The following is an 18376-nucleotide window of genomic DNA, read 5'->3' as shown; positions in this document are numbered from 1 at the left end:
TACGCGCTGGGGCAGCCTGTGGAGCTGGAGCCGAAACTGGGAATGATTCATGCGGAAATAAAGGCACTCGAGAGTGCCGTAAATATTGCGGCCGCGACCACAACAACAGCGGCTCTGGGAAAGGTGGAAAACAAAAGGAAAGCTTTGCATTTTCGCACCTTTTCAGGAGCGCACACGACTGAATCGCCGTTGATTCATTTGCTGAATGTGACAGGCCGTCAGTGAATGTCCAAGTGTCCAAGTGACCAAAAGTCCGGGTGTCCACGCACTCGCTCCGTAAATTCTGTCCGTTGTTTCGTGTCCGCTGCTGGTGTGCATTATTTAATTGACATGTTGATTGTTTCGCATTGCGATTCCATTTTATGTGCACTTTCAGGCGAGGGTGTGAGGCAGTTCCGCCCGGGGGGCGGCTGTCCGCTGTCCGCCCGACTGCCGAGCGGACGGACAAGTGCCTGTTGAAGAGCTGGCCAACTGCGACGACTCACCAAAATAACGCTCAACAGTTTGTTGCGGAGCACTCAGAATAGGAGAGCGAGCAACAAATGTAGCTAAACATTCGAGTGAATAGAGTCAAAACAAATTGTTATTTCAAGCAGAATAGGCAAGCAATATTATTCGTAATACAACATATCGGATTCGGTTAGCTATTCATCAAGAACATACAAGAACATAAGTATGATTTCGTGTAAATTCCGAATATAATTATAGCAACCTTTATGCAAATTGTATCTCTTTGCTGATTATGGCATATAAGTACAGGCAGTATTGGAAAACTGCCTAGGAGTAAGATTTAAATTACGTAGTTAAGTTAAAAATCGTAAAAGAATAATAGAAATCAATTCATATTACAAAATATTGGGCATCAAGTTATTAGAAAAGTAATCAATTTTCCAAATTTAGTATATTTTTAAACACTAAAAGCTAGGGAACTGTATTTAATTGCGACTACTTTAAAATTCCTTTTTTTTCGTGTGCCAAAATCTTTTTGAATTTTGTGCACAACGAGTTGGTTATAAGCCCACTGTGCTGAAGATTTGTCAAACTTCAAACTTGTTGCTAAAAAACGCGCCAAAATACGTGAGTGGTGGGAAGGGGCGGCGGGAAGGCGGAACAAGGCCAAAAGTACCGCACCGCAGCCGTCAACACTGCAGTCATCGGCAATGAGTAACTTCCAACAACCCACCACGACCCCCAATCTCGGCCGGGAAACCCACCTGCGAGGCGCAGGACAGGAGCGTGGTGAAGAGCGCCGCTCGGAAGTCGGAAAATGGAAGGCGGCCGAGCAGTTGCGACGCGACTACCAAATGAATCGGACGCGATAGCGCTTCAGCGGAAGTCGAGAACTGAGATGTTTACCCAAGAACTGTATATACCAAGTGCTTGAAAGCCGTTAGCAAGTGGTTCATTTCAATATTCGTTTGAAGTCGGTTCGAATTGAGGTATTCGTTGGATTTCGGAATTTCGCGTGGGTTCGAAACTAAAAGTTCACTTTCCGTGCCACAAAGAAGGACTTTAAAATATCGAATTCTGCTGCGGGATCTCTGTTGTTCTCGCTTCTTGCATCTTCTGATCCTTTTCTCCACTCAGAGGATGCGTGAGTATTCGATTCATGGCGATTCTTCGCCACATGACCAAGCCAAATGACTAAGTTTTCCGCTTGGCAACGGCTGCAGTGGGCAGTTAAGTCACATCTATTGTGGTACAAAGTTTTGCTTTCACTCGGCTGCTTAATTAAAACAAAGTTTGAAACCCTAAAGTGGAAATTACATGGAACATCTGTTTCCTGGGCGATTTCCAAGCTTGTTCAATTCGATTCCCAAACGGGAACCTCCACTCCGGACACTAATTGCATTTGCTGGCAGGATGGACAACTCGTTCGAAAGTGGCCGCTTATCGAGTCACCCACTCGGAATATCGCCAATATCAGTCTTATCGCCCCCGGTACTTTTGTCGCCATTTACGTGGAACCAGCCAGCGAGCGAGCGACACGTCAGAAAACGTGGCATACATTCGGGCGCCTTCACTCGCTGGCCACGGTGGCGGATACTTAATTATTCACATGCGAGCTGATGGTCCTTCGCGATGTCTTCCTCTTGAGCCGTCACTCGAACACTTGTTCCGCCTGCAGTCCCATTTCGCTGACGAAAGCCACTGCACTTCTGATGGGGTGGTTTAAATTATGTTTTTCCCATTGACGCAGAACAAAATACGCAGTCGTTCGCGGCACAGATACAGATACAGTGCAGCGCATGGGTAAACATGGAGTTCGGTAACGAATTCGCGGTTAGATCGTGCCTTCGCATGCCATACGATCTGGATTTGGGCATACTGGGAAATTAGAATGCCCATTGACAGCGCATTAAGTATACGCCGTGTGTTTGTGGAGTAATCTATTGTTATCTGGAAATCTATTGTTAGATTCCTGCGCCGACGGTTTGTTGGTGCTCCGCCCTCTCCGCTCTCCTGCACCACAACAGCCCCCTCGCCGGCCGAGCTGGCATCAAAGCTTATTCATAACATTTGCTTTTGTTGGGGACACAGATACCCACAAGCACACACAAGCACACACGCACACACTCACTGACGCAGTGGGGCCTTCTGGGCAGCTGTCAGCAGTTGGGAAAACCCTTTTTGGCAAGTCCAACAATAGCAATCCACATTAGTTATGTGGCTGAAAAAATCGGAAAGAGGGAAACTTTTACATCTGCTGCTGGCATTTTATATAAATTATATTAGAGTCCGACATCCCAAGGCTAGCTTACACTTACGACTGCTGTGTAGTGAATTTAGACTCACATTCGCCCAATTTAACTTTGCAGCCGCTCGGTCTCGGAATCCTCGTCGCCAGCCAAGCCAAGCGGGAGCTCAAACTGAAATCCATTTCCAAACTTTCGCTTAATCAACGAGCTACGTCCACTTACCCCTGGCTCCAACTCGAAAGGAGCTCGCTCCAACGCTCCCAAAAGCGGATTTCGAGTGCCTCGCTGGGCCGAGCCACCTGGCATGTCGTCTTCAAAGGGAATCGCAGATTGACGGCCACATCGCGGATTGAGGTGACTGCAAACTGGCTGCGACGCCGCCATTACCCGGTATTTTGATTTCGCTTTCCTGGCCCGCAACGCGCAATTAATTTGCACAACTTTGGATTTATGTGCTCTGCCCCAAGTTGGGGCAACTATTTGTTTGTGGTGTTCGTGGAATGTGCTGCTCATAACTTGTATCAATTGTTCAAACGACGAAACTAATCGAGCGAAGGAGATTTAATTAAGAAGTCAACATGGCGATGGAATGGATAACTGCAATGGACAAACGGTGAGTGAAATCAGTGGATCCACATTTTTTAATGAGCTGCATAATTAATGAGCAGCGAACTCGGGGGAACTTTTCTTTAAATTCTAAGTTTTTAGCTCCAAAAGTTTCCTTAGCCGAACCGGAGTGCTTTCTCTTAAATTCAAGGCATTTCCCAGTTGAGTGCACAAGGTGCTTTCCTCTGTTTTCCCGGAGCAGACACGTACTCACACATCGACGTACGTGTAAGTTGAATGAAAAGCTCGACGAGGAGTACAAACAAAACGAGAACGAGAAGCGAAACATTTTAAAATGTTGCCGTCATGCTCGACATTCATTTGTCAAGAACCAACATCTGGGTGCCCCCACCTCCTCCATCCTTGATGGCTGGCAAATGGCCAATCCATCCACTTTGTGGACACGGCCTGCCACGAATCATCCGCTTTATTAAATCCCCATATCAATTCTCTGTGACTCAATGAGCCGCCTTCTGCATGGCAATTATTTCATCAATCCCGATTTGGACACCGAAAACCGAATAATAAAAAACAGGAATTTAATAATGACATTCGTATCTTTCTTGTTATGAAATGCAAAATAAATACAATTGTAGTTCGCTATAAATATACCAACTCATTTAATGATACTACTCTTAAAATACAAATTATATTATGATAAAGAGATAAAGTATTTACAATTCATTTCATGAGCTATGCTAGAAAAGCGCTTTATGTCGTGCAAAAATAATAATTAAACCGCTGTAAAAGTATAAAAATTCTATAATTTAATTGAAAATATGTTTATATCTGTTGAAAGCTCCGCATTTCAGAGGTTTTAATGCCTATACATTTTTTACGTAAATATGTGCTTTGCAATTGTATGGAGTTTAGTCTTGTGCAAACATTATTTTAATGGAACAAAACAGAGGCATGCGTCTATTGATTTTTTTTTGTTGATTTCAGACTCTATACATTTCATTTAAAAGAGCGTTCCATTTTATATGAAATTATTATATTAATTATTATAAAAATCTCAAATGTGAGATGGAGTATCTCTCCTGATGACATTCTATTTCTAAAGCATTTACTTAGCACTTACTACTTAGTCAAAGCTGTGGACTTTTTCTATCAAGATCCAAACAGTAAACAGAATAGTCAACATTTAACGTGTAAAATATTTAATACAAGTACGGAAGAACCAAGTTTATATTAGTAAGTGCGCAGTACTTAAGCTTAAGTTGAACTCGAATAGAGCTAATCAAATATTGACCAGAGATCAGAATTGTTTTTCAAAGTGTCTAAATCAATTTGCCCAACCGTAAATGGCCGGGAATCGAGCACACATTCTTCTCAGCAACCACTTGATGCAATTTGTTGGATTTCAACTGGGGCATCTCTGGACGAGTGCCACCATTACCATTACCATTAGCCCCGCCTGACCCACCGACTGCTCAGTTGTGCGGCACACTCTATTATTGCAGAGTGGCCTTATATTTCATTGGTGTTATCCGAATGGGGCGTGCCTCCGCCACTAACCGCCCCGCCCACACACCATCAATCACAGGACAATCTCTTCAAATTTCACGCTCTGTCAACGCTTAAACGCTTCTGCCGCACTCGCACTAAAGCGTGAGGGGTCAGGGGTCAGCGGGCACTCATGTGACTGCGCGCGGCAGTGGCAAAAAAAGGAAGGTCAAGTGGCAAGGGCTTAAAGCAAACTGTTTGCCTTGTGCCTGGGCAAACATTTGCAGCCCGCTGCCTTTTGTTTGCCCCGCCCAAAGAAAAAGGGGCAAGTAGCGAAGGATGCCAGTGTGCCAGGATTCCGGGGTGCAGTATGCACATCCAGATTTCTTTCGCAGCTCTTCGGCTGCTCCTCCTTATGGACCTAATACAAATGGCCTGGTACTGAAGTAGGGAGCGAAGACAAAATAAACGATTTAATTTGGGCAGAATTAATGGCACAGCCACGAAGGGCAAGTCACGCCGACTGGTAATTCGGCTTATCAAGAGCGATCTGGGCTTAAGCGCACCTGGAGGCAAAGGACGCGGGAGCACTCGGTGCATGCCAACGGAGAATCCTTGGCAGGAGGCAAGGTAGTCGCAGAACGTAAGGCGTGAAGTGGCAAAGCCAGCAGACAGCAATTGATATTGATGGCTTCCCCTTCCCGGCGGAGGAACAGTCGTCTTACTCACAAGTGCCGCCGCACATTTATCATACGCCACGTGTGCCGAAGCAGCTTTAATGTGTGCGAGGAGGCCACCATTCCCCGCAGCTTTAAGACTGACGAATCGCCGGCACGGCAATTACAAAATTCCGAAACTAAACTTTCGGGCGTGCGCCTAAAAACCGCAAAAACCATTATAATAAACAACGAGCTGGCTGCCTAGGATGCGCCCCAACGCGCTTCCGGCTCTTTGGATCACCCCCTTCGTCCTTCATCCTTCGCCCACCTCGCCCCACGAAAGCACTTAGGACCTGACTGTTTGGTTAACGACAAACCCAGAAACGGTTGGTGGCCCCCCTTCTCGGCACTCGGTTCCCGAAATTGCCGCTTCTACTGGCGAATGAATTATGCATGAGCCCGGCAAGACAGCTCACCTTCAGCAGCCGGATGAAAGTTGTTCGCAGGCTGCGCCCAAAAGTAGACGCCTCGCTGCAAAAGTAGCCCTCGATGCAGATGATGCCCGGCCAGGGGCAAGCTTGGGATCTATTCCTGACTGCAAGCAGCCTTTGTCTGCCCAGGTCAGCCCTTCCTGCGGACGCACCCGCTCCGTCTGAGTTTTATGGAATTTTTAATTAGGCGGAAGTTGGGTGGGGGCCTCCAGTGTGGGCGACTCTGGGGGATTTATGGTGGGCGGGAGCTCGCCTGAAAATTGTGTGAAACTTTTGGTAACATGCCGCATGGCAGCAAGGCGCAATTTGTTGTCTGTTAGACATGTAAAAACATTATATCATCATTTTTAGCGCGATCTGTTTTCCTATGGGGAAAAACTTTACATTTTTTTAAAGCAAAATAAGACTTAGGTGATTTGATTTTCATTATTTAAAATTAACTTACTTGTACTTCGTGGATTTGAGAACTCCTTATTAGATGTGACAGGTAACTTTTTCTCAAATGCAATTAGTTGACGCTTCGCTCTCATTGCTTCGCCATTTCCCTCCCCTTCTTCTTATTATTCTGGGCGGACTTCCGTTTCCTGCAGATTCTTGCCCGGAAACTCTTATACTTATTTATTCATTTTTCAATTGACTTGCACACAGACAGGCAAAAAATATAATTTGCATACTTAATGCGCGCACAAACCGAGCACAAATGACACTGGAATTTTTAATTTGAGTTCATTGTTGAACTAATACTTTGCTTTGCCATTTCTCCTCATTTTTATTCAGTTTATGGCCTTGTCCGAATTCAAAAATAGAATAATCCACGTGAAGTGCTTTTCATAGAGTCAGTAAATTATAAATGCAAAATACTCGTTATTCTTCTTCTTTTTTGGGTTTCTTCTTTCCTTATTGCAGTCTATTGTTCGGTTGTTTTGAGTTCAGAAACGAATCATTTCTCAGAGTCCTTTACCAGTATTAATTTCTAGCATTTGTCATTTCAAAGGAGCATTTTGCATTGTTTTATAATTGTCCTTTTTGATAATTCATTGTGGTAAGCTAGGTAAATCTTCCTGTTAACATTAATGCAGAAGGTTATTATATAACAATAAACTTAATAAGTAGCCGAAATGAAAGCTAAATGGCAAACGTACCTATTCTGAGAATCAATTAGTGAAAACGCTATGACCGAGATAATGGACTATCAGATCAGATATCAAATACAATGAAAACTTCAAAGAAAACTATATAATAGTGCCTCGACTATTCGATACCTTTTACTTTGTAATGCGTTATGGTGATACTGCAATTCACTGTCTTCTAGATTACATTTGTTATTAAAGTGATTAGGAAGAAGCGTGTCCTTTAAAGTTTCCGAGATTTCGACGTTTATACCGAAAAACCTTCTTTGAAACCTTCCACCTTCAACAAATATTATGCACCATTTATGTAAACAAGCTATCACATATGAGTGCGATATTGTTTTTTGCGTTGGCGTGGCTCAAGTGTGTTCTCTTTTATAAAATTCAAAGTGCACACACAAATATTTAATAAGCTGCACGTTTTTATTAATCTGGAAACTATACTAACACGGCAAGTGATTTTAAAGTACAATAACGTCTAACCATGCTTTAACGATTTTCAGTCCTTGCGACCGGAACCTGCGTGATGTGGAGCTAATTTCGTGCCGCTTGCGTCGCGTGGAGCCGCTGTGTCGCCTCCCGGGATCTGCGCTCCAGCAGTTGGCCATGTGCGGATTCTATGAGGACCTGGAGAAGGGGGTGACTCGTGAGTGCTGGATTGCGGGGATTAACTATGTGACGGAGGTGGCTAACCCAAACTTCTCCTCCCCGCAGTTTTTCGCGCCGGCGAGCAGGGACGCTTCTGGTATGCAGTGCTCGGCGGATCGCTGGAGGTGCGATACCATGCCCACGCCGATGCCGATGGCAAGGTAAGTCCTTACTTACACCAGTCAGGAGATGAGACATCCTGGCACACCATTCCGCCGTGCGCGGAGTGCGAGACAATGCGCGTGCTGAGCAATATAATTGATAGTGATTACTCGGCGTACCCGCCGTGTTGCATATCCGATCCGCTGTGCATGCTCAATATTCCGGGGATTTGGGCCTGGGGTTGGGTTGACTCGAGTGGGGGCGTGCCTGGCTGCGGTCTGAGCCCCTCCTCATCCGTCGATGTGAGCAGCAGGAAAAAGGAACTGCTGACAACGGAGAAAGGACGGGTATCCGCCCCCTCCCATTCCCGCAGCGAATCATATCGGTTTGTGGCATTCAATTTTTTTCCGTTCCGCCGCTGCCCTCCTTCTGGCTTTGTGCTTGCCACAGCAACATTAATTTCCGCCAGGATATTGGCCAGCAGTTTTTTCCAGCCCAGTGTTCTGAATGCACGAGTACATGTGTACACTGTACTACGTAGTACGTACGTACATATGGTGGCGCCACATCCATCTGTGCCTCGCCACGGCCGAGTTCATTTGGTGGGTCCTGTCCAGAGAGGTGTCTGCTAATTGAAATGGTCCGAATTGGGAACTGGGGCCGAGCAGTGTGTGTGTGGGGTCTGGGTCTCGGTGTGGAGCTCCTCGGGTGCCCTCCGTGCACGAGTGGCTGCAATGGAAATTCGAGTATTTATGGTTAAGTGGGGCATGACAGTGGCAGCATGCCTGACCTCAGCTTACTAATATGGTGGCTGTGGCCTGTCGAGCATGTGGCACTGGGAATTGCAGTGCCGGTCCTGGTGGCAAGTGGTCCAAGTGTGGGCAGAGTGCCCTGCAATCCCTTTCAGTATCGCCGGCAAAGGGCTAATGCAGGTGATTTAATAATGAGGATAAGACCCTTGAATCGCCATCGATCACCGTGCCTCCGGTATTCATACGTAACTTAATCGAAGCTTGAAATTCACTTTCAACATTTCTGATAAAATCAGGTTTATATGCTTGCAAATCGTAACTTAGTTTTTGGTCGAAGCCTTGTCATTCAATGTTTTCTTGTTGGAAATATACCAAACAGAACTTACTTTTTTACAACTCACATAATCATATCGGGTTCTTTTTAAGCTGGCGGGATGTAAATAGTTTCGGATTTGGAAAATGAATAATTGCGAAAAGTTTTCCACGTAATGTTCATAGAGCATCATCGTTTTGTAGCTGCTTTAAAAGTCACATATTTTATATTGGGCAGGTTCTAAACAGTTTAGTAAATAAAGATATTCCAACTTTTAAGGGCTAAAGTTAACTTTCATTCTGATTATATTAAATATAGTGTTTTTATGGTACATATTTTTTATGGTCTTTTAGTTATTTAAATTCGTCTACGCCCAATTTCAAATATTCATGCGTTTAATGCTTTTGCATACATTCGGAAAAGTACTTTCATATAGATGAAATATAGATTTGTATATAAGGTATAAATGTTTTATAGCTTTCGTTTGGTTTGCTTATATTCGGTGCGCCCCGTCCATCGAAAACATGAATGTGAAAACTAAAAGAAAATTTATCCGCAACCGGCTTTAATCGATTCCGTACACAAAATAACTTTTCTTTCGCTCCGGTTTATCAAAGCGATTCGTTCCTGTTAACATCTTTGCTGACCCGAATTTCCCGCTGCCTTTTATTTGCGTTTGCATAATTTTTCCGGCTGATTGGCTTTGGGAAAAGCCGGAATGGATTTGCCTGTGGGCAACCCCCGCAATTATACCATAATACATTATTCAAGCGAATGCACGGTGTTTTGGGCCTATGAAACTGTTTTTGACACTTCGTTCGCCGGCGAGTGTTATGAATTTCGGTGAATGAATGTGGCGTGCGGCACGCACAGCCCAATTTCCAGAGCCGGATAAATACACAGATATCTCAGAGTCAGTTCCCCAAAACAAAGAAGGGCCCTATCAATAGACCCACAATTAATTTGGAGTGATGCGCGATGCGAGAGGTGCTCATCAAAAGTGGAAGTGCCGCTTCTGAAAGATACACCGGAGTGCTGGAAATTTATGTGTGAATGTGAGACTTCGCCGAGTTCCGCTTGGAGTTCTACGGATTTCCCCTTTGTCGCCGGCTCCCCCAGCTCCCCTGACCGAATCACCTCCGATCACGTGATGACGCCAATTTGGGACTAATGAAATGCGAGCGGGCGGCCTTAGGTAGCAAAAACAGCTGAGGCAGATACAAATTGCAACTAATTCATAAATGTCTTGGCAGAGTGAAAACCCCGAGGCTGCCCAAGGCAAAGTCAAGCGGGGGCGTCGCACCTGCAGAGCGCCGTTATAATTGAATTAATTTTGTATTGCAATGGAATCTGCATTCGGGATACCAACCCCACCCACTCAAGCGACCTTGCATGTGGCGAGGTATCTGCAAGATACAGAGCCATGGCTCGCACTTGAGCTCGTCTAGCTCGACTTCTTGTCTCCTGACCCGCCGACATAAGCACGATTAATCTTTGTTATGTGTCGACGGAGCCGCCGCGCCGGCAAACATTGCCGGATCCAATTAAAATGATTATATAATTACAGCCGGAACGCCCGAACAGGCCTTCCCTGGCAGAAAGGCCATCAAACTAATGAAAATGCTTTGGAAACTGAAACTTTGCCCACATGTAATTATGTATCATTAGGTGCAGGTGATCGGGGCTTCCTCCAGACCAGTTTCGGGCCACGGCCACCCTGCTGACCCAGCAGCATCGATATTCAAGTTCACTCCATTCGTAGGTGTTTGATCTGTGCGACCCGCACTCGGTGAAAGCATCTCCACGAATAATTGGATGAGCAGTGAAAACTCTCGGCTTAAATAGAGCACACACACTCTACTCGTTTTGTGGGACACAAAAGCCTCAAGCCACAAAACATTTGATTTGATTTGTAAGAGCCATTTCCGCCAAGACACCTCAAAGCGGAAGCATTCGCTCTTTGGTCAAGAGCCGCCTGCCACAATGGGCAAATACAAATCGCAGATACTCTCGGCTGGCCTCATTCGACCTCATTTGTGGCCCCGTTCGACGAAACGTTTAATTAGCCAAAAACTCCGATTCCGATGGGAGTCATTTGCATACGATGGCATCAAGAACGCACAGCTGACTTAGGGCTAGCCAATGTTACTGTTGAATCCAATCATTTTGCCTAACTAACAGTTAGAGGCTGGGGGAAATGTCTATTGGATGTCTGATTCTCAGACTTAGAATAAACCGAGATACTTGTCTAGCGCGAGACGAACTCGAAGACAGCGCGTCGGATGCAGATCAACGAGCCACTTGAGACGACAAATTGTGGCTCTTCATTGAAATCAACGACACCCGTCGCGCATCTGACCCATCGAGATCACCCCCGCCATGCCATGCCATCCCATCCGGATTTCGGGACGTGTAAATATAAACATCCAGAAGGGACAGAAGGCGAGGCAGATCTTCGCTCCGGTTGTGTTTACCTCGCTGTCAAACAAGTTGGCGACGCCGGCAGCGAAGTTGCCCACATATGTGGCTATGTGCGCTGGTGCGCGACCAGCGGAACGTATCTTTCGGATACTTTAGTGCTGCCGCAGAAATTAATACGTGCCGAGCTCTCCAGCGGCGCACAACTCGATCGCTGGCCCAGAGGTTCAGTTCGGTTTGGTTCGGTTCGGTTCGCCTCGGTTTGAATCTCTGCCTCTGCTTACACCTCCATATCACCGCCATTGGAGCCCATCCGTATCTGTTTCCCTGCGCGATTCGAGTATCTTCAAGTTGGCCATGCTGCAGAAAGTGCGTGGGCTGTGCTGAAAGATTCGCGCGCGGGCGTTCTTCAAGTCGAAATAAACCAGTTAAATCTATTGGCCAAAAATGTAATCGACACGACAACGGAGTGTAAACAGGCCCGTTCCGAGTGCAGTTTTGAAATTGTTTATGCAATGCAATTGTGTTAAAAATTTATTACCTTCCAAGCGAAACAAAGCAAGGCAGCCGAAAACACATTTCTCGCCTCTCTGGTGATTCAACAGCTGCAGTGTGTGTAAACAAATAAAGCCAGAAACAAAGCCGCAATATGGAGGAATTTAATTCAAGTTGATTTCATTCATTAAATCTGCTGGAAGGTTGCAGCGGAAAGAGCAGCGAATTCTTCTCTGGTGCGTATCTGCTATTTGCATTGCCCCATATACTCGTACTCGTATAGGGTTCTTATCGCCCTCTTATCTGGAAAGAACTGTTTTCGAAGCCAGTTGGGTAAACGTGAGCCAGAATGGGTCTATTCTTATATGGGTATATGTATATTATTAGCAACACGAGAACACTTCACCTGGGCTGAGTGATGTGAGTGGGCACACACACATCACTTCCGGAAAGATGAGTAATGGCTCCTTGGGCTCCAAATCAGTTCCGACTGTCAACACAGCTCCTCTCGCTCCATTTCGCCCATCTTACACATACAAATGTATATGCACAGTCTTGAAAATCGCATAAATCATGGGCCAATATATGCGATTTGCATAATTGATTAAAATTATTGGCAAACTGCTGGGCAGGCGGTTCGGCCAACAGGTGGAACACTTATGACGGCCCGTCCAAATAATAAATATAAGCACAAAAGGCAGAGTAGATCGCAGCTGAATAGCCATCGAGATGATTGATGGTGCTCCAAGTTAGCCAAGAGCCAATAAAATGCATAAATGAGTGCTCAACTAGGGAAGCTCGACTATAACAAATGCAGACGAAGATGAAAGATTGATACTGCCCGGGGAGGGAACCACCTCTGCAGATGAAGACATGGCCCACTCCCGATGAGCATTGTGTACATATTGAGATTTATGTTCACCGGGGTAATTCCTAAAGAGAATAGCTGCAACCTAATTGGGCCTAAAATAGAAAGTGGTGGTACAACCTTGCCGAAGGTCAAAGATCATCCGCATGCACATCTTCCCCTTCACCGACAACCCCTTCAGTCCGCACACAATCCGCCCACCTCATCGCATCCCAACGTGAGATACAAATACTGCTCGTGTTTTATACGCTTTATGGATCAATAAGTTTGGCCTGCGTGCCACGACGGAGCAAGAGCATCAGCGCCACATGGGAGGGAACTCCTTCTCCCGAGATCAAGGTGCTTTTAATAATCTTTAATAGCTTGGGCGGAGGACGGAGTTCGAGTGGGCGGTTAAAAAGCAGTTTTCCGGGGCCTTAAACAAAAATGTTTATACTCTCGTACGTGTGTATGTATATGTATATATGCACTTGCATGTGTGGTGGTGAGCGCATGATGATATTAATCAGGATAAAAGTGGTTTCATAATGTTTATTTATTTATAACAGCAGCGGATGAAATGGGGCACTTTCAGCTCGGGGCAATTATCCATCAGCGGGCAGCTACCCATCCCCATTTAGGTAGTTTACTCCTTGCGCGCTGAAAAGTTCGCATTAGCGTGGAAAAAGTTCGTAATTAAATAAGTTTACAATGGCAAATTAACCGAAAAATGCAATAAATTCATTTTTATCGCACGACTTTTTCCATTAGCAGCTCTGCAATAACTTAATGAGCACACATTCAGGGCTGGCTGAACACGCGCCATTCGGGGGATAAGGAGATTTCCAATCGCTATCTCTCGCCACTGCTTCATTAGATAAGCCCGAGCAGCTGCAGCGATTCGCGGAAAGCCAATGTTCGATTCGAAAAATATTCTCAAATTATGCAAATAATCTGCCGATAAGGTGCCAAAAGATACACACACACATAACGAAAATCAAATATGAGATACAAACAAATTATTGCCAAACGAGAGGTAGATTTTCAGCGGAGGGACGACGTGCTTGTCATAAATTCATTCAAAAATTCAACGAATATGAGAAATCGCCTACACTGTATGCAAATTCTGTTAAAATACCCTGACAAAAAAATCAAAACTTTTCGGCGAAAATATGTAATGTTTCGTAGAATCTTCAGATTTCAATGGGGCAATACAATTCGCTGTAGTGCATAACATATATAATATTTATTAGTATAAATTTAGAACAGATAATAGACCATTATTAATATCAACAAAGCCATATTCAAATGCACGAATAGAAAAAAAAAAAATTTATAGGATACACAAATTCTAATGTAAATATCAAAACTGAAATTTATGTTATATTCCTATTATCAGGGAATAGATATGAACACATAGTGTATAGAAAAGTTCGACTTAGTCCGCTCATGTACTTCCACATCTTTTTAGAATTTACCCATGCAGATGTACAATATTTTTAGCTTTGGAAGCCTATAAACAGCAGAAGCACTGAGCCCAAAAAAAGCAGCTAAAAGAAGCAAGAAAACGCCTTTGCTGTTGCCGCTTGCCATGGCAATAAGCTTAATGGCGGCATTTGATGTCGATTACCATAAATAATATGTTGGGAAAAAGATAAAGCTCGCAACACACGACTCCGCTGGCAGAGGCGTCGAATTAGCGCCGGGCAAAAAAAGCCAGAACGAGACTGCCACAAAAAGCGACCTTGCCCCAGACACTTGAGATCGCAGACGGATTGAGAATGGTTTCCAACTTCTTGCTTATCGCAGAGGAAATTAGGAGGCGAATTTGCCTACTTGGTCTACTTGAATTTCTCTTTTTGGACGCATAAACTTTATGCAGCGAACAAAATCAATATTTGCACAATGGAGAATTTTCAATTTGATTGCCCGGGGCTGCGAATCGACTCCCCTCCCCTCGCTGTTCTGTTGCCTTTTCGCTTTCCACTTTCCACTTTCACTTTTTATCAACAAATCGGGCTGAGTTCAGATTCGCGTGCTGAATTGAGTTAAACAATATTCTTATCGACCTTTTCCCCCGTTCTGCCAGCCATGGGAACAAAAGTTTGCTCGGCGTGCGTTTTGCCCAATTTACATTTCGGTGGCTAAGAGCGTGGGACTCTGGCTGTGGCTGTGGCTTAAAGCCAAGTTGCCAGCAAAAGCCGAGCAAGCCAACCAGCCAACCACTTCAGTAGTGACAACTTGAAAGGGTTTTTATTCACAATCATGCCCGTTTCCTATTTGGTGGCATGCCCATAAAGGGCAATCGTGATTTGCTGTTGTCATCGTAGGAATCTAGTTGGATTTATTTTTGCTGCTGGCTGGGACCAAAACTAGATTTGCCAAAACGGGAAGCACAGAGCTATTAATTTGCTTTTGAAAACCCACTTTGCTTTAGTTTGAGTGGAAATCAAATTTGATGCGTGCATGCGACTCCATTTGAATAATTGATTTCTGACACAGATGCCCTAATCCACTTATATTCAGCTACCTGCGCCGTGGAAACTGCAACGCCTCGCTTTTGGCCAGATCTTTGGGTTGCTCATGTGGCCATGTGGGTATCGATTTTCCTCCTGCCTTCGGGCCATGTGCTCCACGCTCCAAATGCCCGGACCGCATCATGTTTATGTGCTGTGCGTCCAATAAAACTCGTACTAACACCCACGATCTGGAATGCGAATGCGTAAACGCCCCCGCCTAGACCAGCAGCATAATGAATAAGTATAATGCTGATGTTTTCCGGCCCATTTCCCGCTGCGTCCAACACCCCGCCCCACCAGCTCCTTTCCTTTTACTGCCGGCCTTAATATTTCATTACAAATGGCTTTGTCATTTATTTGCCCAAAGCTCTGGCCTGTACCTCTTCTAAATTCACGGCACAAAAGGCAATTTTGGTTTAAAGTGCGTATACGCCACGTGGTGCCATCTGGGCACATAAAACATATTCACGGTGCTCTCAAGCGAGCGTTTTATTGCGCCCGTAAAAGCGGATCTCTGGGTGGCAGCCACCGCCAGTCCGCTCCAGTTGCAACAGCATAAGTCAACAACTTGCAACTTGGCCGGTGTGCGAGCGACAATATGTGTCATCTCGCCTGATGGACAGCCGCATCGGGCTCTCTCTTTTGACACATTGACCCAGCACTTGTCAGTACATCACACCCGGTCATCTTTTTATGGCTTCCGCCGAAGACAGTGGAGCTGCGATGAAACAAAGCCCTCGGCACACAATCAGCACCGAATCAATACGGAGCAGCAGCAGCTGCCACACATGCCACACAATCACAATCACAACAGCAATAGCAATCGCAATCACAATCACAATCGCGGCTCGAATATGTCAGCCCAGAAATTCAATCAGCCATCATCGTGCTGCTCCAAGAGTCTGGCGGTGATTGAAAAATCCCGCAGGAGGAATGCGCCATTGTCATCCTGCGACAAAGTGGAATCTGGCTAATTATTGCCGCTGCCTGGGGAGTAAGCATACCTAACTGGAGTGGGTGCTGTTTCACTCGAATGCGCACTCAGAAGGCTTAAAGCCTATTACAATTTATCAAGATGCTCTTGTGATGCTGATGATTATGCTGCAAAGGTTGGGTTCTGCAGAGGCGTGTGTTTCTGTATTGACGTAGGGGATTCCCCCACCTGCGCCCCTCTGTTTCGGCTTCTCTTGTGATTTACATAATACGCAGACGCGACATCGTCACCGTTGTCACCCCACAGGAAATGCAGAATCCCATGCTCCCCGCTCACGATTTGTTTAGATTGCCCCACATCCAGACACAAATAAAACTAATTTATTCAAGGCGCTCGCTCATGCTGTACCCAGCCTGGAGGGGATTGGGGTTGGGACTGGGACAGGCACTCGAGTTCCCCCTTCTCCGCCAGCATTTGCATTCGAAAGAGCTGCGTCTTCGGGACGCAACACCTATGCAGAGCAAACAATTAGGCGACTGTTTACAAGAAGTCCGCGAGATGCAGCCGAGATGCGTCTGCAATTAGCCAGGCCGTCTCCCCGGAGACAACAATCCGCCAGAGACTGCGGCAGTCAGATGTCGACTTAGAGGGCCCTCGAGCGCGTTCTTCATTCTTCAAGAATCTGCATTGTGCGCCGTCGGCGTGGGGTTTCCTTTGTGTGCTCGCCTGGCTTCTTGGGCCCTTCTCGGCTCTTAGCTGCATTTAGATTTGCATTTTTATTTAGCGCATAAGTGCAGCCAGAGGGGCAATCTAGTTTTTGCTCACCGCTTCCTCAGTGCCTTTCTTTCTTCTCGTCGAGCGCTTCATTATGCCAAGAATGCCGCGCTTTGCGTTACTTTTGTTTCCCATCTTAGTGCGGGTTTGTATGGAACACCCTGACCCATGTGGGCCGAGGCTGAGCACTTCAAGGTCGGGCAGGAGGACTTGATTTGTATCGGCGGTCAGATTCAAATCGAATCGTTGCTCACCTTTTGGTGCCACTTCTAGTCCAGATGGCCAGGTCCGAGTGGGACAAAGTGTCAGTTGCAGCACTAAGCCAAAGGAACACGCTCAGTTCAAGACAATGACAGCCAAGGACACTCCCAGACAAGGACTCTGGTCCACCCTGGGGCTGTGCCAATAATTCGAGCAGCTTGTGATAAGAAATGCACAAGGTCAATACTGCCTTGGCTCCCTCGAATTGGAGAAAATAAATCCGCTATAATCGCGTTAGTGTTCCCGCTTTTCCAACCGACAATATAAGGGGATTCCCCGGCACAAATGCACATCCTAATCGGATTATACCCCTTCAGAATGCGACTTGGGGAACGGCTAACCGTAAGCTTAATCGGGGCTTTAAGCACACACAATTGTGGGGCTGGTAATTCAGATGAGATATCATTACAATAATGTACCCGTATTAACTATTGGGCTTTATAAGGGCTTCTTTAAAAACCCGATTAATGTGGAATACTTAATTGTGTATACCTTTCCCTCATCTCAAAACATGGGTAGATATTTAAAAATCATGTCAAGGATTTGATAACAAACAAAAGAGAATACAATATTCGAGTTCAGATACCCGTTACTACTTAGCTAGTAGGATTGCGAACTTAAAATTTTTGTCATTTTCTAGGATATAGATAGATATTAGATTTTGGCGAATATAATAAAAAAAATTTTAAAAATTTTCAAAGGAGGGCCAAAGTGTTTTGTTATACCGATAGAAATTAGCAAAACAAACATAAAAACGAAGAAAAATCAAAACATTTTTCAAAAGTGTGGGCGTGGCAGTTTTGGGCGGTTTCTGGGCGTTAGAGTGGACGCGGAAAAAAGTATTTTTCAAATCAATAGAAACTTACAAGACTAATAAAAAAAATCAAAACATATCATAACATTTTTAAAAAGTGTGGGCGTGTGGGTAAACAATCTTGCGATGCTTCTGGAAGCTGCTTAGTCTCAACATTCTAGCTTTTATGGTTCCTAAGATTAAGGCGTTCAAACGGACTGACGAACAGACGGACATGGCCAGTTCGACTCGGCTTTTGACCCTGATCAAGAATATACATATATACTTAATATGGTCGGAAACGCTTCCTTCTGTCTGTTACATACTTTTCAACGAATCAAGTATACCCTTTAACTCTCCGAGTAACGGGTATAAAAATGTTGATATGTCTGTTGATGTTGATTTTACAAGACAGCTAGAAAAATTCACCTTTAATTTGCTGTTAGGCCAATAAGTTAAATTACCAACGATTTGTGAAAGTTAAAAATT

General features: G+C 45.1%; 1 protein-coding gene across 2 annotated transcripts in view; it reads left to right on the top strand.

The window, feature by feature from the left end:
- The first annotated feature begins 1271 nt into the window (after window positions 1-1271).
- LOC6733267 (rap guanine nucleotide exchange factor 4) overlaps window positions 1272-18376 on the top strand; it is a 40137-nt gene continuing 23032 nt past the window's right edge. The window contains exons 1-5 of one of the 2 annotated variants that reach the window (XM_016167424.3): window positions 1272-1594; window positions 2820-3089; window positions 3167-3312; window positions 7535-7677; window positions 7746-7840. In XM_016167424.3, the coding sequence (XP_016026160.1) occupies window positions 3278-3312; window positions 7535-7677; window positions 7746-7840 (273 nt within the window). In that variant the 5' untranslated portion in view covers window positions 1272-1594; window positions 2820-3089; window positions 3167-3277. Of the gene's footprint in view, window positions 1595-2819; window positions 3313-7534; window positions 7678-7745; window positions 7841-18376 lie in introns of both variants that reach the window. The other variant, XM_016167423.3, reaches the window with a different exon arrangement.

This window comes from Drosophila simulans, chromosome 2R, assembly GCF_016746395.2.
Source record: "Drosophila simulans strain w501 chromosome 2R, Prin_Dsim_3.1, whole genome shotgun sequence".
NCBI lineage: Eukaryota > Metazoa > Arthropoda > Insecta > Diptera > Drosophilidae > Drosophila > Drosophila simulans.
Note: the sequence above shows the minus strand (reverse complement) of the source record. Positions and strands in the feature narration are given on the sequence as shown.